A 24,476-nucleotide genomic window follows, 5' to 3' on the forward strand; every position below is an offset into this window, starting at 1 on the left:
TTTAAAAAATCCCAATGTACTTATTAATTTCTCTAAAAATGTCACTTAAAAATAATATATAATGATTTGGTGTTAAAAGGGGAGATTTCAGCATGTATTCAAATTATTCTGTTTGTTTGTTGGATGGGTCCATATCAAACTATATCCTTGGGGGAAAGCACTGGGCATCCAGAAGAGGACTTTTATTTTTACTTTACACATTTCTTTCTTTGAATTTTTTTCTCATAGTTTTCTTTAGATTAAGAAGTAATGCAGTATGTGGTGCATTGGGCATCTTCCTTTTCCACCTCCAAACATACCTGCCAGGTTTCTGCGCCTGCTCTGGCGCCCAGTCGTGCTGCTGACCTGCGTGGGCAGCCTTAGGAGCTCCGAGCCCTGCATTTTCTAGTTGGGACCGCCCAGTGGGAGGCACCAACAGCAGACTGGGCAGCAGGAGCAGAGGGAGGTGGGATATTTATTCTGTGGCCTCACCACCTTCTTCACCCCGCACAGACCAGACCACCTGTGTCGGTTTTGCCCCGACTGACGACAGCAGCTCCAGGTGGCCCTTTGCGCACAGAGACACTCACTTCATGTGTTTTTGAAAATTATTTTTCAATTACAGTTGACACATGATATTACATTAATTTCAGGTGTGCAACTTAGTGACTATTAGACAGTTCTATGCCTTGCACCTCGCTTCTTCATCTTGCTCCTTCTGGTGGGGGGAGCAGTGGTGCCTGAGGGGTCCAGCTCAGAGAACCACTGCTCTTGCTGGCCTCTCTACACCCTACCCAATCTTTGTAAGTGGTGCCCTTATTAAATTCTCTTCAAATGAGTCACTTTGAGTGTCATTTATTTTTGTCCTGGGCCCTGACTGAAAACCAAAGCCAAAAGCCAACAAAAAACCCAAGCAACAAAGTATTCAGGTAACTTAATTGTATAGATTGGTCTGTTTGCTGTTTTATAACAGAATAGAATATTGAAGAGAGAATATAGGTGATGAAAACTTATTCTAGTTAAAGGAAGTATGCCACAGAGGGAAAGTAACGGTGAACATTTCATGAGTACAGACTGAGTGCTGAAGTGTCTGTCCCTTTCCATACTCGTACTGTTGCTGGTTCGGGCGGAGGGAGCGCGGGCGTGAGTGAGGGTCTCACCGGTGCAGGTCCTTCGGCCTCGCTGAGGGGTCCTCTTGCAGAGATCAGAGAATCGCAGAGAGGGAAGGGGCGGGCAGGGGGGCTGCACAGCGAAGTGCAGGAATGAGCAGCAAAGTGCCACCCGATCTGTAATGAAGTGCTAGATTTAATCTGTGTGGCAACGATTTAAAACCACGCCCCTGCTGCAGCTTCTTCAGTGTGCCCATAAAAAACATGTTAGTGGTGAAAATAAAGTGCTGGTTTTCTCACTGGCATTTTGGAGAGGAGCTAACAATGGCAGCAGGAACGCTTGCTGGGTGCCAGAGACCGTGCTCCACGCTTCACAGGCGTCACGGCCCACAGCCCCAGGCCAAGCTCCGCAGTGGACAACACCGCTGTGTAGAGTAGTGTGTGGTAGTAGTGATACAGTGCTATCATCGTCCAATTTTATTGATGAAGAAAATAAGGCAGGAAGAAGTTAGAGACTCACCCGTCATCACGTCATTAAATGACAAAGCTGCGTACAGACCTGAGCAGTTCGACTCCGAGCCCCACACTCTAACCCATTACATTGTTTCTCCTTGTTATGATGTCACTGCAGAATCATATATGCAAATAAAATGCAGAAATACTGCTCTGTGCCCCACAACACACCACAGACATTGTGTCATGTCACTAAATACACCATGTCATTTATTTATTTATCCATTTATTTATTTATAAAATTGACTAGAGAGAGAGGAAAGGGGGGAGAGAATGAAAAACATGAATGAGAGAGAAACATGAATTATTTGCTTCCTGTACGTGACCAGACTGGGGATCGAACCTTGCTTCCTGTACGTGACCAGACTGTAACCTTTAGGGGTATGGGATGACACTCCAACCAACTGAACCACCTGGCCAGGGCACACCATGTAATTTTAAATGACGACATACTATTTAGTTGTATCAATATTCCAGTTTGCTTAATCAATCTCATTGTTGGATATTAATTTACTTTGCTATATTCTCTTAATATTTTTTTCTAATTTTGACTCCTCTCATAGTATAATCTCTGACTGCAGTATTTCCTTGAGTTTCATATTCTCATCTGTAAAGTGGTGATGATGACGATAATGTTACTTCCCTCCATGAGTGCTTACCTATGCACAGTCACGTGCTGCTTAATGACAGGGGTCTGTTCTGAGAAATGCATTATTAGGTGATTTTGTTCAAACATTATGTTCAAACATTATAGGGTGCACTTACACAAACCTAGATAGCATACCCTCCTGCACACCTGGGCTATATGGTAGAGCCTGTTACTCCTAGGGTACAAGCCTACATAGCATGTTACTGGGCAAAGCACCAAATTAAGTGCAAGAGAAAATGAAGCAATCAACAGACATGGTAAACACAGTAAGTGTGAGGCTGCTGCTGGCATAACACAGCATAATGTTTTACAGCAAATCTTTTTTTATAAATAGAAATAGTACACTCTAAAATAAGGGTTAAAGGTATAGCATAGTAAATATATAAACCAGTAACATAGTTTTTTCTTAGCATTATTAAGATCACATACTGTACGTAATTGTGTGTGCTATACTTTTATACAACTGACCGCGGTTTGCTTATACCAGCAGCACCTCAAACACATGAGTGATACTGTGCAGTATGATGTTATGACAACTACGATGTCTTTGGGTGATGGGGATTTTCTAGCCTCATTATAATTTTATGGGACCACCTGGTTTATGCAGTCTTTTGGTGACCAACACGTCATTATGTAGTACATGACTATATGATGATAGCTATTATTATTATAATTATTATATATCACAATCATTGTCATTGTTAAATAGAACATTTAACAACACTGGGGAATGGGGCTCTAGATGACTGGTTTTGTCCATTTTGCTTATCATAATATAATTTGTAATATTTAAATGTACTGTGTAATAAGGAAAACCAGCTTGAGTTTCTTTTAAAAACCAGGTTTTTCATTTAAAGGTAGGTTAAAATATACTTTAGCTCTCCTGTCCCACAAATGGTTTTAACATTGATCAACAAAAGTTTTGTTCATGAAGTTTTATTTCACTGAGCAATACTTCTCCTGAGTTGTTTTTACCACTTGTCAATATTTGACATTCGTGATGTAATCAGAAAATTATTCCAAGGACACATCAATTTTTCCCCTTAAATGCACAAGTCTCCCTCCAGTTGCTCTGTATTTATTCCTGATGCATATGTTTCTGCTGGAGAGTGTTACTGGTGTTAGCAAAGCACAGGCACCCTTAGAAATGCTGGAAAGGGGGCTCTTGCCTTTGTCATGGGGATGATATCATAGTATCAGCCCCCCATCTATCTGTGTGATCTTCTGATGACCTTTGCGACAGTTTCATTTGGTGTCTAAATTCTAGTGAAATTCACACACTGGTGTACTTCTACCTGGGATCCATGCAGGGCTGAAATGGCAGTGTGTGCTGATGTTTCATCCTACAAGGAAATAATCAGTGAAATGTATCTTTAAAATAGATTATTATCCTATTTGCAAAAGGGAATCACAGGCATGTACAAATAGAATTTAGCTGTTACTCTCTGGGTTTCAAAACATAATTGTTTTCTCTATGAATGATCTCATGCCAATTGACTAATCCAAGAAAAATGTGTGTGTATGTGAGAGAGAAACTGAGATTACATTGTAGTCTTTTTCTTTAAGAAAGAGAAATTTAGTAGCTTTAGGCTTCATTGTCAGCCAAAACAGCTTTGAACATATTTCATCTACTAAAAGAAAGGTTGCCGGTTTGACCTAAATGTTAATGAAAGAATAAGACCCAATTCTCAAGATATTTTTTCTTTTATTTAAAATGTCAACTATCACAACACATTATACAATGAAGTGAAGACCTTAGAATCACATTGAAAGTTTTTAAAACATCTCTATATAGTCACAAAACATAAAACATGCTGCAGGGGTACAAATAGAGTTTGATAGCAAATCCCAGTACATTTCACCATAAAAACGCGTGGAGAAGCACAAGCCTGTCTGTGAGCGTCCTTCTCTTCAGCAGGAGCTGACATGACTGCTTCCAAAAAACAAAAATGATTTCCTTCTTCAGAGACTATGTATTATTGACAGGTTTTTACAATTTCATTGAACACTGTGCTTTGTTGAGAAATTACCACTGATTTCTAGTTCTAAGGGAGTCATCATATCAGAATTAGAACACACTTTTACAACACATACTGGCACAATATGAAAAATAGACACTTTTTGAGTTTTCATCTCAAAACAATGATTATTATTAAATAAATAATTACTCCTCATAGTGCATTTCTCATTTTTTTACCTTTTGTTGGCCATTGACACAAATGAAGCTCAGTAAATAACACACTAGGTAGTTTATTTACGTCTTCTTTCATAATTCTGCATTGCACTCCTTTCATAAGCTGCTGAGAACAAAGAAAAGAGAAAGTGTTCTTTAAGAGGATTCACTGAGGGAATAAAACAAAGTACAAGACACACACAATGACTTTCAAAACTCATAATGACTTGCCCCCTCCATTGAAATATTTCCAAGAGTTTTATTTGCACATCTTTCAATCTTGCCTTGGTCTCTACCCTGACTGCCAGTGACCTAACTGCCGAATGCTTGGTAACTTTGCTCATCCATCCTGTACTGGGTACCCCACAAGCACATTTCCACAGTGTATTGCAATGTTGATTGTCAGCAGCGTTTTCAAGCAGTGGCAGACACCCCTGGTGATTTATAGGAAGGACAGTGCCTACGTTAGCCAGGAATAGTCAGAGGATGGAAACAAAACGTGGGACTTTTATTCTAGGACAGTGTCAACAAACTTTTGGCCACGGGCCAAATCCAGCCCACTACCTTTTCTTGTAAATAACATTTTAGTAGAACATGGCCCCATCCATTCTTTTACATATTGCATGGCTCACATGGCTAAAACGTTTGCTATGTGGCGCTTTATAGAAAAGTTTACTGATTCCTGTTACAGGGGTAACTTACAGTGTGACAGTTTCTGCCTGTCTTGTGGATGCCTCCTGCTGTCCTTGAGACTAAAAACAGCCCCAGTCTGTAGGTAGGACAATTGTGTCATCGAAATACAACACAGTTTCACTTACCTCCTAGCACCCTAATGTCCTGTGAAAGGTTAGCCACTGCTTCTGAAAGTACTTAACGTACACCTAGCAACCTGAACCTAACACACACTGGCTACCTGAACTGAAAAAAAAAGACCAAAGATATGATATGATGTGATGTGATATGATATACAATTTCAAAGGGGTCTGTAACCACAAAAGGGTAAGATCAGACTGCTATAATGAAAATACTCAAGTATACTTTTTCATCATTTTAACTAACATTTTATATACTAAAATTTACATCATAGTGAACTACTATGCTTTTGAATATTCAGTATGCCCTGTATAAAATTTTAAATTTAAATAGAAACAGGAGGCAGAACTCTGAAACATAGAAACCATGGGTGCTACTGCAAACACTTTTCCCAGTGTCCCAGTGGGAAGGATTTGTTGAGAGAGAAGGTAGGTCAAGTTTCCAGTGTCATCACTTCCCCTTTAACACAGAGCAGAGGGTCTTCAGCATCCACCTGTCCCGTAAGTGAGGTCAACAATAGGCTGCTTGTTTTGTCAATCACAGACCTATTTCTGGGGTAGGAGAGTCTGAGCCCCAAACCCCCCAACCTAGGCAGTTCTGAAGGAAGCAAACAGTTCATTTCTCACCCTGGCTTGTTCATATGAGGAGGAGGAGAACTAGCATAAGTTCATGTTAGGTAACATGATTCCATCCCTCAGAGAAGTGAGGTGAATGCTAATGTGAACTTAACCAAGGTAGATCAGAGGTATAGCTGGAACATCATGTCCTGTTTACTCAAAGCAGAATTTCTTACTGGGGCCTTGAACCCTCTGAAACCCTATGTAAACTTTTGCATGTATGAATGAGGAGAGGAGGGTTTTTGTGGGAAGGGGGTTTCTAGATTTTTCTAGATTGTCAAAGAGGTTTGTGATCTCAAAAAGATAAGGATCAGATGGCTGTAGAAGATGATAATAACTTTGCCTCAACTGAGTATATGAGATCTCTGATTGAGTATGGATTACATTTTTGCCCATTTTTCCCTTTTTTATTTCTTAACTAAAATAGAGGAATGAAGATTTAGTCATTAATTCTGATTCTATTCTATTTATTATTTATTACACATTATTACTTTAAGTCTATTTAATAGCATTGACTCTGCTCTGAATTGTACAGTGTCTATATTATTTGTAAAGTTAAGCATGTTCTGAAACGTATCAATTCTGGAAATGGAGAGGTGAAGACTAATGCAATCATCAAGAAAACCAGAGCTATATAAGGGCTAGCACACACTTCCGATACGATAAAGCCCGTGTGGTTTAAATTTATATTCTATTTCCAAAAGCCATGCGATAATACATATCAATGAAACAATTTTAACTCCTTGATTAGGTAGACTGGTAATATCTTTAAAATTTAAACTTAAGCAGCCCCAAAATTACTGATGAAGAAATACAAATATAGTAGTCTAAATCTGCAAGGTAGAGAACCAGTGTAAATACTAGCGGGCATCATTTTTACATGATTTTCCAGATAATTGAGAATTAAACCAGTATATCTTTGTTACATATTTCCTAGAAATTTGAAATATTTTTGTTGGACAAGACAGGTGCTAATTACTTTCTAGTTAATTACATGATTAGTATTTTACTTCCATTTTTACTCAGTATAAAATGAAGAGAATTTGAATAGTTTTCCCAAGGAAATTAAACTATTAGGACTGTAAGGCCTGAATGTGCTTAACAAGTCACTCTCTATAAAAATGACATAGGGGCTATTTAACCTTGAAAATACGATGATGAGTGAGTTTTCAGATAAAAGTATGCGGCATTTACATAGAAAATAGAAACAAAAGAGAAGAAAGGAAACATGTGGCATTCATATCAAGTGGAAGAGTTGTTCAGAATTAAATAGGCTATGAGAGAATGGTGGCATCCATTCTCTCTGAAGGCTGTGTAGCCAGGACTGATTATAAATCTCTAGGGTGATGTGACTATGTTCCTTTTTGAAGGCACTGGAATGGACCATATTATTCTCAAACATCCATCAGGATGTTTTAGAGTTCGAGCTTCTATCACTTTATGAAGAGCAAGTAATCTGTATAAATGAATTAATTTTATTTTGTTTATTTCTTTATTTTTGTGTTGGGAAACTGCCAGGTGTAATGTCTTACAAGACTTTCAAATTACCTTGGTAACAAGTGAAAATCTGTCTTACTTCCTGCATCTCCCACACCCTTAGTTCAGTAAGGTTAAATGTGGTTTATTTAACAGATACAAGGGAAAGAGTATTAGACTAGACCAAAGATTCAGGTGAGGTAATGATGTAAGGCTGGCAGTTTAGAGAGACTGTTATTGTGATATTAGCTTAATCAGCTCCAAATCCATTCTTGGATTTATTTATTGCAGTTAGGTGGTTTTCACCATAAATACTTATTTTAAATTCATTATTCCTTTTTAATACTTTGGAACTATGCCTTAGAAAGAAAATAATACAAGTAAATTTAAGATACTGTCTGTTTTCAGTCATGATTTTATACATACCAGAATTAAAAGTTCTTTTGCCCATTAGTCCAACAAAGGAATCTGTTTTATGCCCTGGAAAAATACATTTATGGGTATTTTAATATGTATATCATTGAGGAAATAAACTGTTATAGCTAGTACCAAAAGAAAACAAGCTTCCAAATATATGTGCATAAAATAAATATATATCTATTTCAAGTTTTGGTGAGTCAGAAGAAAAGAGGATTCCTAATAAGTCTTATAAATGATACTAAAATGGTACAATGAAAGCACTTCTCTCAATGCTGTATCTAAATATTCCCTTTATTCATATTATATTTATCTGTTTATCAAGTTTTAAATATTGCTGCTGTTGAAGCTAGCTGTGATTTTTAGGAAGTCAGTTTCACACTGTGTGATAGAGAACTCTCCAAGCCTACTTCCTTTTGGTAATGGGTGTGCTTGCTTTCTCAGGAACTGAACCTAAGTGAAGTCAGAGGCCTACATCTGACCATTACACACTTCTAGAAGGTCACTCTTTCTATTTTATTGGATTTTAAGTACTCCTTTTGGAAAATGTGTCAGTTTTGATAGTAATGGAGTGCATTTATTTTCATTACTAGAATTTTTCTATATCTAATTCCCTTGAAAGCAAACTCCTTATAAAGTAAGGACTGATTTATTCAGTTTCAAAGGTGAAGCCCCTGGGAAAGATCACCCTAACTCTAGTGGGAGGATGTCTCTTGTTGACACTGGATCCCTTGAAAACAGGGCTGCTTTCTCACTGCGGCCTACGCTGCCACCCAGTGCGTCACAGATCCAAGGGAGGGGGAGTGCACGGCACAGTGAGGATGGTCCCCTAGGACTGCCTGTCAGCTCTGGTTCCGTTAACTGGGGAACTGGGGTCTAATGACTGTCAAGTGTCACAGTTTTGCCATCTTCACTGCCCTAAGGAATGTCTCATTGTGCTTTGATAGACTGAGGTTTCCCACTGAGTCATGGAATAAAAAACCTGCACTTCCATCTTTACCTTTAGTAGGGATTATCTACTCAGACATTCACTGGAGCCTCTTGGCTGCTAAATCACCCTAATAAGGGATGTCATTATGGCATCCAGCATACTCAGAATGAGTTATAAGATACCTATAAATATTTGGGGTTTTTGCTTGTTTGTTTTTGTTTTGCAGTGAAAGTGGTGGTTATGGGGTGTCAGGACAGAATGTGTGGTGAACTTTTACCCCTGGGACTGGAATTCTTATTTAAACTAACAATTTATAGGAGTTAAAAGGGTTTTTTTTTAGCAGCTTAATACAACAACAAATATTTATTATCTTACAGTTTCTGTGGGTCAGAAATTCAGCAGTGGTTTAGCTGGTAGTTAAAGGATTTTTAACATAATGTATCATTTTGGAAAGTATGATATATCTAAATCACAAAGCTCTAAACAATCATGTTCCAGATGTAAATATAATGTGAGTTTCCACCATTCTTATATTGTCTTAATTAAACATAGCAAGCCCTAAGTTATAAAATAGAACAGGTGTTATATAAATTGGAACCCAATCTCTTAACATTCGTATTTGATAAATGTCAAAATAATTTTGAACTTACTTTTATGAGAGATCAGGCCATGTCCTAGAAGAAAGAAAAAAGAAGCAAACATAATAATTTGTTTCAAAGATGCTACATTGTATCTTTTAAGTACAAAATAAATAGAACTTTAAAATATGTAACATTTCCCATTCATAAACTCTCCTGAGGAATAGAGCAAACCGTAAAGGCTAATAAAATTATTGATAATAAAAACAAACTATGTTAACAAAGGAAAAATATTTTAAGTGCTTGCTATGGGTCACAGATTCAAATCCAGGACTGTGAGACGCCTGAGGTCTGTTAACAACTGTTAGGCAATGCCACCTCTGCTTTCCTGTAAGAAGTATATATTCAAGGAGGGCCACCCATCTGATGCTCAGGAATGAGAGATGCAAGTCCATCTCTTCATTAAACAGACGTCATCATGAATCTGTATTTCAGCCCATTAAAGACTTTTTTCACTTCCCTACATAAGCATTCACAATAGTAAAATATTTATTAAAAAATGTTTACCATAAAGAGCCTTTAACAGGGCCACTTGTTTTTCAGGTGAGGAACCTGACGAGAAACAATTGCAATTTGTAACAATTGACATTAGCAATTTATAGGTTCCACGGACAGTACCACCCATTCAAAGAAACTGATATTTCTACGGGAGACAAGGGGCAGCAAAGCCTGTTCAAACCCCAGTGCTTTATAATCAGCTTCCACATGCACTCATAACATCTGAGTACTACCCTGTGGAGGCCCGTGCCTTCTGCTTTGTCAGTTTGGATCTTCCCTCAAGAGAGCTAGGGGTGGTTCCTGTTCCTGGTGGTTTGGGCCTTACACTGAGAGGTGTGCTTTGCAAGGATGCCTCCCTCCCTCCTGGGGCAGGTGCCTGTGTTAGTGAGGTGCAGGCTACATGAGTATGCAGTGGGTGTGGGTGTGCTGAGGAGTGGGGGTGGTTACATGCTTTAGTCTGGAAATCTCTACTCCAAGAGCAAGAGATAATCTGGGTGCTCTGAGAATAATCAAGCAGACCAGGTGGGTTGCCAGGAGAGAGGAATGGCTGTTCATCTCACCAGCATCCCGTTTGCCCATTAATCCGACGAAATGCCGATTATGAGGCTTGAGGCTCCGGGAGATTCTCAGCAGAAGAGGGTCAAAGGGCTCGGGCAATTCCTCCTGGGGGACAGACATATGGACAAACAGTGGTGTAGCAATCTGTGCAAGGCTCCCAGAAGCCCGAGTCATTCCCGCGGTGAGCTCCAGCCTTGGGCTCAACTCAGCTGCCCGTGGTGGGACCCGCGCTGGGCCCGGCTTGAAAGATGAAGCTAGGGGTGGCCGGGCTCCCCCACCGCAGGGCTGAGTGGGGTCCTTGGCAGGGTGCTCCCTGCCTCCACCCCTCTGCGCGGAACTCGTGTTGAGCGCCACCACCTCCCCCCTAACCTCCCCCGTGTTGAGCCCCACTAACTCCCCAGGCCCCTTTGAGTTAGCAGGAGGCACAGAGTCTTACAGCCCTGCGCGGTTTTGGCTCTTTCCTCCTAGCCTGGGGACCCTCACTCATCTGCCTCTAGCCACCTGACTTTGTCTCGACTGTGGCTCGGGCTTTGGGGACGGCTCACCACCCTAAATGCGCACAGGTGTGTGTCGAGGGTAGGGAAGGGTGGCAGCGCTTGAGGCGACCTGCATGGCGTGACTTTCGCTGTTCCTGCGAAGCGCGCTCCCTTGCACCAATAGCCTACGAGTGATACAGGCGAAAACTTGCCGCTACATTCTCAGGTCCATAAAATAAATGTCACCACAGGAAGTTAGCTTCTCACCCACCTCTGTCCCTCTAAGCCCACAGCAGCTCGCCCTTGCCCCCGCTTCTGCCTGTGTCCTGCACGCCCGCCTCTCCTCCTCCCCAGCATTTCCAAACGTCAGGTCCTCGAAGCTGGGTTGCAGTCCCTGAAATCCCCCTTACCTGGGGATGAAACCTTGCGAAGTTTCCAGCCTTGGGAGGACCCTGGGCTCATCAAGGAAGGCATTATTGCTCCAGTGAGTTCCCGAGACCCGCCCATGAAGCTTTGGGGAGGAAACTTACATGGTGGGCACACAGTCTCACGCGGGACCCCGAGGGTGCTGTCGCCTTACATCCCCCCAGCCCCCATGCCTCTACTGCCTCTGGTCCTTCTGGTCATGATTGCGGGCCAGGCTAACTAGGGTCTACTGCGGGGAAAGTGACGGCTCCCCAGCTCGGGAAGAAAGGCAAGGGCCAGCTTGGGACCAGGACTCACTTTGATCTGGTCGCTGTCGGACCAGTCGGACCAATAATTCAGATCATCGTTGGCTTCGATTTCTTCTGCGAACAGTTGAGTGGAGACAAGAAAAAAGACGGCCACGGCCACGAGGATTTTCATGCTGGATTTCTGGGAGGAGTAGGGAGAAGAGACTAGGGAGGGGAAAATTACATACATTGGGGGTGGCTATCTGAGAGCTGGGGCAGCGACATTGTCGGTCCCACAACGGAATTAACCAAGATAAAAAGCCTAAGGGCTAAAGTCCCACCTGTACCCTTTAGGAGAGCGGATCATACCCCAAAGCTTCTCAAATCCCCTTTTTCCTGGATACCAACTCCACCAGCCCCCAACCCACCAAACAGTCCACACCTTCATGCCTGGAGGCTCTGCAGGTGGGAGACAAAAGAGGGACTTTGGCAATTGGGTTACTCGTCTCCCTGCTGTCCCCCCACTGTCCCTTGCCCCAGCGGCCCCATCCAGCGCTGCTAGCCGCCACCTGGGTGCTAATGGGCGGCGCGGAAAGCCCCCCTGGCAGGGCGCAGGCACTTACTGCGGCGGGCAGGCCCGCGGGGTTCCTCGGGCTGGTCTGAGCGCGCGCACAGCGCTCCGCACTGTCTGTCAGTCTGTCTGTCAGTCGCTCCGGCGGTGAAAGAGGAGGTCGCAGCGCGTTCTCTGCCTGCTTGGTGCCGCGCGGTATTTATACCAGGCTCCACGAGCCCGGAGACCCACGTGACACGCTCCCCCACGCGACTTTCTGCTCAATATTTAATTAGCCGCCTCCTTTCCTTTTCGCTTGCGTCTGATTGAGAGTTTCCGAGACGGTAACCCGTCGGTGCCCATAATACGTGGACCCAATTGGGTTCGAAATGACGCAATTTTAGGAAAATCGAGATCTCGCCATCCAATCCCCAGCGGCCAGTCTTCTTCCGTCTGCACATCTGACGCCCCCTCCCCTCACCTTCTTCCGATCAGATCAGGGTTCCATGACACCTGAGATTACTCATCAAAACTGAGCAGAATGACTCATTCCTCGGACTTCGACAACTTTTCCGTCTTTTGGGACGTCAGGATAAGTTGCACTTTTTAGGATGGGCACACAACTTCAGATATTAAGATGTTGGCAACAGTACTAAGAAAGGTGCACTTCAGATGGAGGGGGCATTGTTTTCTCTATTTCCAGCTGCAGCGTTTTAAGTGTCTCTGAGATACAACGTCCTTCCTTGTGTGAGCAGGGGCGTCCTGCTCTCATATCAGCCAGAATACCTGCCGTTCTTCAGCATTACCAAAGGATTTTTAGTCTCATAGCACTTCGGACAAGGGAAGCAGATTTATCTTACATTTTTGAGAAAGGAAAATTTGAATGTGACATTGCACGTAGATTATGTCAGTGCCGTTCTAGGATATTTTTTTGTTCCGAGATAGTTAAGTCCTCTTTCCTGGCACATGTAGGAGCAGGGTTTGGAAGAGGACGTGTTTGCACTTCTCTCCTGCCCTTTCTTGCTAAGACTCAGAAACCAGCAAAATGGTACAAGATTTTTACCAGGTATCACTGAAGGACTCTATACAGATCACTTGTAGATTTCGTATATGAAAATAAATGTAGTGAGGATGCTAAATGGCGGTCATGGACAATATGAAACTGTGAGCCTACTGACATCTGTACAGACATCACAGCTTTCCATGAAGCCATGGTTTGCCTTCCAGACACATTCTTTCATCTTTAAATGAATTAAATGACATTCCTTGGGTGGATTTGTTTTCACCTCTTAGTATTATATTTTTTCAGTTAATTCTGTTGTTTTTGGTATAATACATAAAAGAAATAATGTTTGCGACTTATATAAAATAAGCCAGTACTTTTTTCCTCTAATAGTTGTTCTTCTTAAAATAACCCTGCATTTTGAAAGTTCCATATATCTATCTCATTTTTTAGGCCTAGCTTTACAATGTGAGGCATTCTAATTTTTGTTTTTACAACTTTTTATTGGAAAATTATAAACATACAAAAGTAGAATCATTCACTTGAAACAGTTCGCAAGTTTTACCTACAAACTCTTTATTCATATTTCCCCTCCACTCATATCATTTTGAAGAAAATAACATACATCATTTTAACTAAATAGTTCAGCATGTCCATATGAGTGATAAGGATTTCTTTAAAAAATAAAAAAAGAACCATGACATTTTTTCACCTAAAGCAACATAAAATAATTCTTTACAACGTTAAATATCCAATCAATTGTTCAGATATTCCTATCGTTTTATAGACCCCTACCCCATACAGTTTACTCATCAAAATCAGAATTAGTTCATGCCCTGCCTTGGTTCTTTATCTCTAAAACCTCCCCTAATCTATAGTTCTTCTCCCTTCCACCGTCCCTCCCCAACCCCCTTGCAGTATACAAATAAAACTAATCAGTGAAGTGTACTACATTTCAGAGTCTGGCGATTGCCTCCTTATGGTTTCTTTTAACTTGTTCTTTTCTCCTTCTTCCCGTTAGTTGGTAGCTGCATGTGGAACATAGGAAGCTTCATCCCGTGTAAGTTCAGTGTTTCTGACAAGGCTACTTTACTTGTGTTGTTAGGAAGCACATGATATCTGGTTGTTTATCTATTGATGATCAATAATTAATTCACTAGTGCTTTCAAAATAGTGTTTGTATTTTATCATTCATTATTTTTGTTAGCTAGATTATTTCTTCTATATAAAGACAAAAATATTTTTCTCAACTATTTAACTACTTCATGACATGGCAAATGTAAGAAAGATGGGTTAAGTGCTTGATTACTTCTCTTTACTAATTTTATAAAGAAGTTGGTGAGTTAACACATTCAAATATGTTCTTTTTTCCCCAAATATTTTAGGATTATTATGACCTCATGAATTTAAACACATTTAAACTATTTCAGTCCATTAAAGAAAGAAAGAAATAGGTCTTCTTCTAACTGATGCTCAAATTATCTCACTTTTCTGGCCAGCAGATGACATTTCAAGTGGGCTTCTTGGACTTTGATTCACCGTAAGTAGACTTTAATGGCTTTCTTGGTTTTTGGTAGGGCAAGCTACTCCAGGTTTAACCTGTGTATTTTCTGTCTCAGTCCTGTGGTTCGCATTCAAGAAACTCTCCTTTAATTCGAATTAGAAATGATAATTAGAGCCCTGGCTGGTGTGGCTCAGTGGATTGAGTGCCAGCCTGCCACCAAAGGGTAGCCAGTTCAGTTCTCAGTCTAGGGCACATGCCTGGGTTGCGGGTCAGGTCCCCAGTTGGGAGTGCATGTTCTCTCCCTCTCTTTCTCCTTCCCTTTCTCTAAAACTAAATAAATAAAATCTTTAAAAATGGTAATTAGAGATTATAATCTGGGCATTATGGGTGCACATTGCTGCTGAGTTCTTTATGGTTTCAGGGCCAATGAATAGAGTTGAAAATCTGTGTGTGTGTGTGTGTGTGTGTGTGTGTGTGTGTAAAATGATAAATGTATACTGACACTTTCTATTCAAATCTAGACCCTATAGAGTCTTTTCTTGACCTTTTCTGTTTTGTATCTTTTCTAACATGTCCCAAAATTCCAGTTCCCAGTGACATGAACACGATTATTCACTTGCTTTATCCCAATGTACAATGCCAACATGACCAACTACATGATTATTAGAAGCAGATTGAGTTTTTACCTACAATTTTTTGTCTTTAAGATATATCACATGAGCTAGGTATGTTTGATCAATTTACTGTGTTTTAAAGTCACTTTAAAAGTTCTTCTCTGTGTTGTTACACTACCAACTCTTATAAACATGGTTTTATTTGCTTATTTTGCTCTTGAGTTTCAGGGATTGTTTTTAAATTTAATTTCATTTTTAAATTATGTAAAATACATGGTTCCAAACTCAAGTATTGAAAACATAAGGCAGTGAAAGACGTGTAGCTTTACTGCCTATCCCTACAACCTCTTCCCTCTAGTAGCCACTTCTTCTTGGGTTTTTCGTTTATCCTTCTGTTATTATTGTTATTGCTGTTGTTCTTACCTTAATATCAGCAAATATGTATCCATATGCCTGTGCACCCTGTAAAGTTCCATACTTAAAGTGGGGGATTTTAGAGTATTTACTTATTTTTGTTTCTCAGTTGTTGATGTGGGTTGTGAGGTAACAATGAAGGCAGCTCTTCCAGAACTTCTTCCCTGTTAGCTCAGTGTAAGTCGGTGTATGTGCCAGTGCCATATGCTGCCAGTGTTCCACAGCGCACAACACAAAAGCTGTTCTGTGGGATTGAGTAATAAATAATAATGAGGTAAAATTGATTAAAGAATACATGTCCCACTTTTTCCATCCCATTTGTTACTTGCTGACTCCGTGTTCTTAGTCATATCATGCAGTGACTGACACTTTTTCCTTAACACTGCAGGGGTTGGGACATTTATATTCTTTATGTGTTTTCTTTGGAATATTTGTACTTTTTATTTGTAGTTTGTTTGTTTTTATTTGGGATATTTGTAGTCTTTATTTCTTTCCCAGAGCAACAAATTTATGAAAAAGTATATTTTAATAAAATATATGTATAAGAAATAGAATAGTAAAAAGTAAGTAGTTAATAAATCATTTTTATGCTTGGAAATTTAAAAACTATAGAAAAGTACAAGGAAAAAATTAGTATTATCCATTTTCTCATAACCCAGAATGAACCACTGTTAATATCTTGACATACAAGTACTGCTTACAATTTTTAAAGGCAAAATAGTTATCCAGTTGTTGTTGTAAAATAAGATACTCTTCATAAAAAACAAAGCAAAGAAGAAAAGTACAATAATGTATTTTTTAGAAAATTACTCCAAACTCAGAAATTGCCACCCTTAGCATTAAAAGAATATCATTGTGAATATTGTTCTATCATATTATATGGTTAGAAAAGTAGAGTGGTAGTCAGGTAAATAAAAGTTATAAAAATGGAATGAGACCCTCAAAATATTTTTAATGAAAAATATTTATATTTTGTTTGACTTAAATAGAAGAAAATCAAAAGTAAAAAATGTTTATTCACCACAAAGTATTGTTTTCCATGAAAGAACCCATTAATGTTGAACAAACAAATAAAATTTAGGAATAAACATCAAGAGGCTAGCAGGTAACATTTAAAAAAATCAGTATTTAGATAATACCTATTTATTCCCTGGTTTGAAAGAGGAGGACATTGGCACTCAAACTTTCTCCCATCTCCCCTTCCCCCACCACCTCCTTGTAGTTAAATGATTATTTTAACATTATTCAGGTTTATAATATTCACATTTAGTTTTGCTGCCATACTTTCATTAGTTGTTTACTGTTTATTTAAATAGACTCATTGTTCACCACCAGTTCTTTTAACCCAGCTCCGCCATTCTTGAGTTTCTTTTTACTTATTTTTTTATATGGCTGGATGTCATTGTCAAGCAACCATTTTTTTCCTTGAGAAGAAATGAAGCAAATTGTGTTCCCTGAGTTCTTTCATGGCCGTGAATGTCCATTAGTGACTTCTGAGCTCAAGTGACCTCTAGACTAGTTGTTTTCAAATTAAATTTTGTATTTCTCAGGACATCATGGACTTTGTTCATTGTGGAATTTAGTGTTATGAAGAACTCACAGTCAGAACAGTTTTTTCCATGTTTGTATATAATTTTCTTTTGCTTTTTCCCCCCTTGAGTATCTGAGGAATTCTTTCTTTGTTCTTTTTAAAATATTTTATTTACTTATTTATTTTTAGAGAGAGGGGAAGGGAGGGAGAAAGAGAATGAGAGAAACATCAATGTGCAAAAGATACATCAGTTCGTTGCCTCTCACATGCCCCCAACTGGGGACCTGGTATGCATCCCAGGCCTGTGCCCTGACTGGGGGTCGAACCTGTAACTTTTCAGTTTGTAGGATGGTGCTCAGTCTACTGAGCCACACCAGCCATGGTTCTTTATTCTTGACATTTAATGGTTTAATTAAGGGACGTGCCTTATTGTTGATCATCCATCTAATTTTCTTGGAGTATGAACTGTTTTTGTTTTGCAAATTGTTCTCTTCCTTCATTTTAGGGAAATTTTATTGTATGTCTTTAAATACATCTTTGGAGCAGAAATCCCACTTCAGGAATATTATGGTCTTTTTTTGGATCATATTTTCTAGTATATACATAAATATTTTAATCTGTAGGCTATCTCATGTCTATAATATTCTTCCAAATCACTCTAATTCTTTGCCCTTTCTGTCTGCATTCACTTAGATTATCTTAACTCTTTCCTCTTTGTGTCAGTAATTCAGTTTTGTCTATTCTGTACCTTGTTGTTACTAATTTACTTATTATTTCCATAATCAGTTTGCATAGTCCCCTATTTGTTTTCATAAACTAGTAATTTCCTTTTTCATCTCATGAATTGCCTTATCAATTTATTGGTAGGCTCTTATTTTATTGTATTTATGTTCTTGTTAAGATATTCTTAGTGTGAAGTAATTGAGGGAATTTTCTTTTGTTTCCTGAGTTATGTTTTCTAGTTCAGTGGTAAAATGGGTGAGTTTCAAGCAAGCATTGCCAATTTTAATACTGGCATAGCCATTTGCTAGCCCTGTGACCTTGAATAAGTTACTTAAGCACTCTTTGCCTTTAAGTAACTGATTATCCTATTTGACAGATTTTCTGATCTGTCAAATAGGATAATAAACAGTACTTACCTTGTAAAATTTCCGTGGGAATTAAATGAGTAAATACATGTGAACTGTAAAGAAGAGTACCTAGCACATGCAATAAATGTCAACTATTATTCTATGTGGCTGTCTTTGTGTGTGTGTGTGCAGATGTGTGTGTGTGTGTGTGTGTTTGTGAGTGGTTAATTTTATGTGTCAACTTGGCTAGGCTGTTGTTCCATCAAACACCACTGTAGATATGACTGTGATGATATCTTTTAAGATGTAATTAATATTTAAATCGGTAGACTTTGGGTTAAGCCATTACTCTCCATTATATGGGTGGGCTTCAGCCAATCAGTTGAAGGTTTTGAATGAAAAAGACTGAGGTCCCACAAGGAAGAAGGAATTCTGTCTCCAGACTGCCTTTGGACTCAAGACTCAACTTCTTGCTGAATGTTCGACCTGCCAGGCTGCCCTGTTGATTTCAGATCCGCCAGCCCCACAATCCTCTGAGATAATCCCTTAACCCTGAATTGATTCCTTCAAACCAATCTCTTTTCCACACACAATACACACATCCTATTGGTTCTGTTTCTCTGGAGAATACTAACCAAGTGTGTAATAGCTTTACAGTGTTTCTGGGCCCTTCTTTCCAACTGGAGGTTGCTTGGGTGGCTCTGGGCAGACAGAATGGGAGTGACTACTCGACTCTGTTCTTACAGTTTGGGGGATTTTTTTTCCCTGTGAGGAATTTTGTGTTCCCTTCACTTTTCTTGGCCTCAAAGAGGGCATGGGGACTTGGATGAGGTGCGGTGTGGTCGGGACACCTAGATTTTGCTCTTTGCCCTGAGATGTGCAGAGTCTTGTTCTATGTCAATTGTTGGGTTGGTGGGTCTTTTCCTTTCTTGGGAGGTTGTCTCTTGGACTTTGGTCTCTGTGATTTCTGTGTGGCCCTTCACTCCCCATAAAGTTAATTCTATTCTCTTTTCTAACATTACTTGTCTTCCTTGCATTTTGGAAGAAAATAATGATCTACCAACTCAGTTTTCTTCTCTCCATGTAAGGCATCGCTGAGCATTCTCAGAACTTTGTCAATTTACCAGTAAAACTTTTGGAAGGTGAGGACAAGGAAAAGGATACAAGGGCTGTGAGGAGCCAGGCAGTGAGGGGCCTTTGTGCTGTGTTCTAGAATTTTCTGTTTCATTGTCTACAGGCTCTCAAAGATTATTGCATTAATTACTACTCTTGGTTTATTTGGTTGCTGATTATAGATTTTCTTTTTTTCCCCCGGAATTAAGCATTTTTTTTATTGCATGAAAAAGAGCTACCACCATAGAAGCAAAGACAGGGTTACAAGGTTCTGCACCACCTGAGGTAGGCCAGAAGAAATTTTAAGCAGTTCTACTCAAAGCCAGGTGGCAAAATCATGGTTTCGTCAGGGAATACCAGTCCCCTGTATCTGAATGTAATTGCTGCCCTTTGTGTTTCATGATGCTGCCTCTTCAAGAGTTTCATGTTTGCATTGCTGTCCTTTGTCCAGAAAGCCCCTTCTAATGGGAAACTCACTAATTCAAAAAGACACCTGCACCCCGTGGTCACTGAAGCATTATTTACAACAGACAAGATATGAAAACAACCATTGTTCCCCTATGGAGGGTTAGGTCAAGAAGATGTGGTACATATATATAATGCAATACTTCTCAGTCATAAAATATGAAATATTATGGTAAACTAATTTTAATTCCTGGTATAGTAAAGTCAGAAGTGGATACATTATTGAAAAAGGGATATAGTATTCCAACCCCCCAACCCTCTGCACATTAATTCCATAAGGAGAATTAATTCAATAAACATTTATTTAATGTTTGTTGTTTGCCAAGTAAATATGGTACTGGGAATACAGAGATGAATGAGTCAGTTTTTACCCCCAACAAAATCACGAAAGTCAGGGAGGCAGGAGAGATAATAGATGCTATCACAGTGGAGGGAGCATTGTATTATGGGAGCGTGGAATGAAATTTCCCTAGACGGGATGGGGTGGAATGGAAAGCATTCCTGGGAGAGGAATGGCTTAAGCAAAGGCAGGGAGGTCAGGATGTGCATCAGACATCTGTGGAGAAGCTGGAACCATGGAGGTAAATGCTGGAGGGGGCAGCAATTGGGACCTCAAACCAGATGAAGTCGACTGACAACAACTCTTTTTTCAGTCAAAACATCAGCAAATTCTATTAGCAGGTAAAAATAACTTGCTCTGGAAGAAAAGCAAAGCTCACAGCTATTGTTTTTTACCTAGTCACTGGTGTTCTTGAATAAAAAATGAGGAGTTTGATGGTTTTTGAACTACTTACAGTAGTCAAGATGACAGTCTTTAACATATTTTATTAAATGTGTTTTCCTTCCATTGCTTCTGAATGCAATTAAATAATTCTCATTGTATATATTTGCCAAAAGACTGAAAGTAATCTTATTCAACATGACTCTGCAGTCCTAAAACAATAAGCCAGACTAATAAGTCTACTGAAAATACTCCTAATCAGATATCAGTTTGGTTAAACTGGATCCTTAAAGGTCAATAATTCAATTAAAATTAGGTACAGTCAGCCCAATTGTCTTAGCAAAATGTCAAGTTTATAACACGTCATAGGAACACTAGTTAAAAATCAGGAAATAAATCTTTTAGACTAGATTAATGATGAGAATGTTTACATTTAAATTCAATCTGGTACACTAAGATAGGGAAGTATATATTTCAAAGTCAAACTGAGAAACCCAGTGGTGGAGCCATACCTTATTCATTTCTTTCTCTAGGCAGTAGGTTAATAGTTAATGTGTCAGGCAGTTGACTTTGAACTTTGCCAGCTGAAAGTATAGTTTTCCCTGGACCCTTTCCTTCCTGATTGCCCCAGGCCTGTGAACACTTTGCCATTTGGCATCAACAGCCCCTTGACTGACACCGATCTCATTAATGTCTCTACTAGTAAATGGGTTATGAACTCAGACTCCCTGGTTCCAGAGTCCATGGCACTGGCTCTTACCCAGCGTGTTGTCTGTATGGATGAAGAGTTGATGTCATTAATGTGCTGAGAGTTGGGTAAGAGATGCCTAAGGAAACTAACTGTCTATTCCTGTTTTCTAAGCTTTATTTCAGAATCAAATCAAGTCATTGTAAAACTCATTATTTGGGTTTTATTGTTCCTATTTTCTGTAAGATACCATCACAGGTATATGGTATAATGTCTTCGACTTTAATTGAGAGTTTGGATATAAGAATTTTTAATATATGACATTGCTTATGAGGATCATATATATATTTTTTATTGAATAGCCATTAGAGTATATAGTTTATTGTGGTCTTATTTTTCTTAATATAAAATTCTCTGAGATTTATTTCTTTTATAATTCAGTTTTTCTCCTCTGGAATGCTGATATATTCCATTATATCAGATGGGAGCTATATAATCCAACATTTTCACCTCTCCCTAGTTTTTATTTTATTTATCTTGGCTGTCAAAGAACTCAGAAATAATTTTTAGATTTCAGTGTGCTAACTTTCTGGTCTAGTCTAATTATTCAGCATTTTCCTTTAGAATTTGGCTCTTCTAATGTTTTAAGGTTTTAAATTATATTATTTATATCATTTATTTATTGTAAACAGCCTCAAATTATATGTATGTATGTCTCTTTCCAACCAAAATACCAAATGAGTTTACATTTCTTAGCATTTTTAATACTAATAACCCTGGATCAAGTCTTTTTTATATTTTTATATATGATTTTAGTAATTTATTAACAGTTTTCCCTGATTTCTTACATCTCTCTCTCTGACTTACCCAATGCAACACAGTTTATACACAACTCTGGTTACAGTTTTCTGCTCTTCAAAACTTTTCAGTAATTTCCTATTTTCACTAAAACAAGTACAATCTCCTTAGCTTATTACTTATTAAATGTGATTTCCTTCCATTGCTTCTGTATACCATTGAGGAATTCACATTGCATATATTGGCCAAAAGATCAAAGATTATCTCCTTATTCAGCATGACTCTGCAGCCTTAAAGCAAGAAGCCAGACTAATCATATTAATTCCCAGATATGGACTGAACCTAACTTTTTAGGCTTTTCTCCCCCTAGTCTTTGTCTTTGAAATTTATAATTTAGCCCAACTTGTCTACCTGTGGTCAACCTAAATGGTCTGGCCAGAAACCTGAGTTAAAGTGAATTTTCCCTTCTCTTTCATCACTGTTCCCCCCTTCATCCAACACATCAGTGAGGATCCTGACTTTTAAATGTATCTAATGTATACCCACTTCTTCCCATTTTTATTGCCTCCATGTGAATCCAGGCTGTATCATCTCCAGAAGTACTTCAGTAGTCTTCCAATCCATTCTCCTCATAGAAGTTATAATGAGCCTTTAAAACACAAACAGCACCATGTTACTATTCTGCTCACAATTATTCTGCTTAAATAAAATCCAAACACCTACCCTGGCCTTCAAAGCTGTGCATGATCTGGGCCCTACTTACCTCTTCAAGCTCATTTTAGGCTTCTCTCCTACTTACTCTCCTTTGGCCACAACAGTGTCCCTTTGGTTCCTTGAGCACAGCGGTCCCTGTCCTGTTTTTGCCCAGGTCATATTTCTGCCTAGAGTAGAAACTGGCAAACTATAATCATAGGTCAAACCTGGCCCACTGCTTGTTTTGTCAATAAAGTTTTATTGAAGCACCATGATGCACATTTTTTTAGGTATTGCCAGTGGCTGCTTTAATATGCAATGGAACTGTTGAGTAGTTGCAATGGAAAAACCAATGGCCAGCAGAACATGAAATATTCATCTTTGTTCCATTACAGAATCTTTTTTTACCTCTATGCTAGAGTATTTATCCCCTTGCTCTTTGGTCTTTTCTCATTGTTAGGTTGTCAAGTTAAATATCTCTAGATCTTCAGAAAGGCTTTCCTGATCACCATATCTAAGCAGGTTACCTCCTAAATTTCCACCATTGTACCAAGTTTGTGATTCCCTTATATTCACACAATTGTGCTTAAATGTTGCCTTACTGTGACTGTATCTTTTCTTTTTTTACTTTTATTGAAATATAAATTTATTAATTTTCTTAAGGGTAGGGAACATGTCACTGTTGTTCTTCACTTTATATTCAGGTCATAAAATAATGCCTGATCATGGTAGGTAATAAATGCTAACTAAACAAATGAATGAGCATGTCCTACCTTTTCACCTCCATTTTTTAAAATTGTTTTCCCTTTGCTTGGTGGATATATTGAGATTTTTGAGCAGCTCCTTTACTCAGCTTATCTTGTACTGAGAATCCCCTCCCTGTGTACTGCCCTTGTGAGACCCATTTTGTCATTTAATTGAGTTTCATGAGTGGATTCACACAGTAGTCCTTAAGTCTTTATTTTTGTCTTGAGTTGTGTCAATGCATTTACCTGAGCAGAATAAAGTGGAAGTCCAGAGAAACTTCCTTTATAGAAGGGTTACATCAAAATTAAAATAGAATAATTGACAGGAAAAGGAAAACTATGAAGAATCTTTAGTCAAAGCCATATAATAAGATCAAACTATATTTGCCTAGAGATAATTTTCTTATTAAAAAGTACAGAAATGTCTAACTTTAAACCAATAAGAAATACATATATAGCTAAATTTTCTAGAGTATATATTGAGATATATACATTCCCTAATATAGTATGTCCTTAGTAAAAAAATATCATTATCAACGATTCTTTAGTTTCTACTCTGATTGTCCCATTAAGATAGAAGAGGGAAAAAATCTTTACCATTAAGGATTTTAGATTTGATCAAAGCAATTTCATAGGAAAATTCCAGAAATGTTTAATTGCTTTATAATCTTATGTCTATATTTATACTAATAATTTTGATGTATTAAAAACCATGTAAAAGCTAATTAATTAATTGATGAGTTGTGAAACCTTAGACTCAAACTCCATGAAGTTTTTTGTACATTTGTCTGAAAGGAACACTATGCAAGGAGCACATGAAGGAAAGTATTTCAAAGTGCCCTGATAAAACAACTGGTGTAAACTTCAGTAAGAGGGAGAATTAAGAGAGGGGGAGGCATGGTCAAAGTTGTTAGTGGGAAGGAGTTTTGCCCGAGAACTTGGGTATGAGAGGCTCTGATTTATAAGCTGGGAGAAAGCCTGGGGGACTTCACTAAACTTTGCAAATAACTGTCACAGCGTGTAACAGAATGTAAAAGAAATAATAAATTCTTGTCTTGGGAAATAT

The 24,476-nt window shown here is 38.8% G+C and overlaps 1 protein-coding gene across 7 annotated transcripts; it reads right to left on the bottom strand.

Annotated features, from left to right (window-relative positions):
- Positions 1-3,938: 3,938 nt before the first annotated feature.
- TAC1 (tachykinin precursor 1) lies at positions 3,939-12,301 on the bottom strand. 7 transcript variants are annotated; one of them, XR_006784426.1, is made up of 8 exons: positions 12,124-12,301; positions 11,571-11,725; positions 10,374-10,476; positions 9,823-9,867; positions 9,328-9,351; positions 7,756-7,809; positions 4,448-4,550; positions 3,939-4,180 (listed from the first exon to the last, which is right to left on the bottom strand). XR_006784426.1 is itself a non-coding variant. In XM_045828157.1 (7 exons), exons 2-7 carry the CDS (start codon positions 11,691-11,693, stop codon positions 4,501-4,503), a joined length of 399 nt encoding a protein of 132 aa, XP_045684113.1. In that variant the 5' UTR covers positions 11,694-11,702; positions 12,124-12,301; the 3' UTR covers positions 3,939-4,500. The 7 variants fall into 7 exon arrangements, 5 of the variants coding, with proteins under 5 accessions (XP_045684113.1, XP_045684112.1, XP_045684114.1 ...); XR_006784427.1 differs by having other exon boundaries at positions 4,448-4,547; positions 12,124-12,300; XM_045828157.1 differs by having other exon boundaries at positions 3,939-4,550; positions 11,571-11,702.
- Positions 12,302-24,476: the final 12,175 nt, after the last annotated feature.

This window comes from Phyllostomus hastatus, unplaced genomic scaffold, assembly GCF_019186645.2.
Source record: "Phyllostomus hastatus isolate PE091 unplaced genomic scaffold, TTU_PhHast_1.1 phas_scaffold_78, whole genome shotgun sequence".
NCBI classification, from domain to species: domain Eukaryota; kingdom Metazoa; phylum Chordata; class Mammalia; order Chiroptera; family Phyllostomidae; genus Phyllostomus; species Phyllostomus hastatus.

Excerpts from the sequence above, each read along its gene's own strand:
- TAC1 (XM_045828157.1), bottom strand. The coding sequence starts at position 11,693 with ATGAAAATCCTCGTGGCCGTGGCCGTCTTTTTTCTTGTCTCCACTCAA. Across the intron at positions 9,868-10,373 it reads AATGGGCAAACGGGATGCTG|GTTCCTCACCTGAAAAACAA; the intron begins GTGAGATGAACA and ends GTTTCTCGTCAG. Across the intron at positions 4,551-7,755 it reads CAAAAGAACTTTTAATTCTG|CAGCTTATGAAAGGAGTGCA; the intron begins GTATGTATAAAA and ends CTTTGTTCTCAG.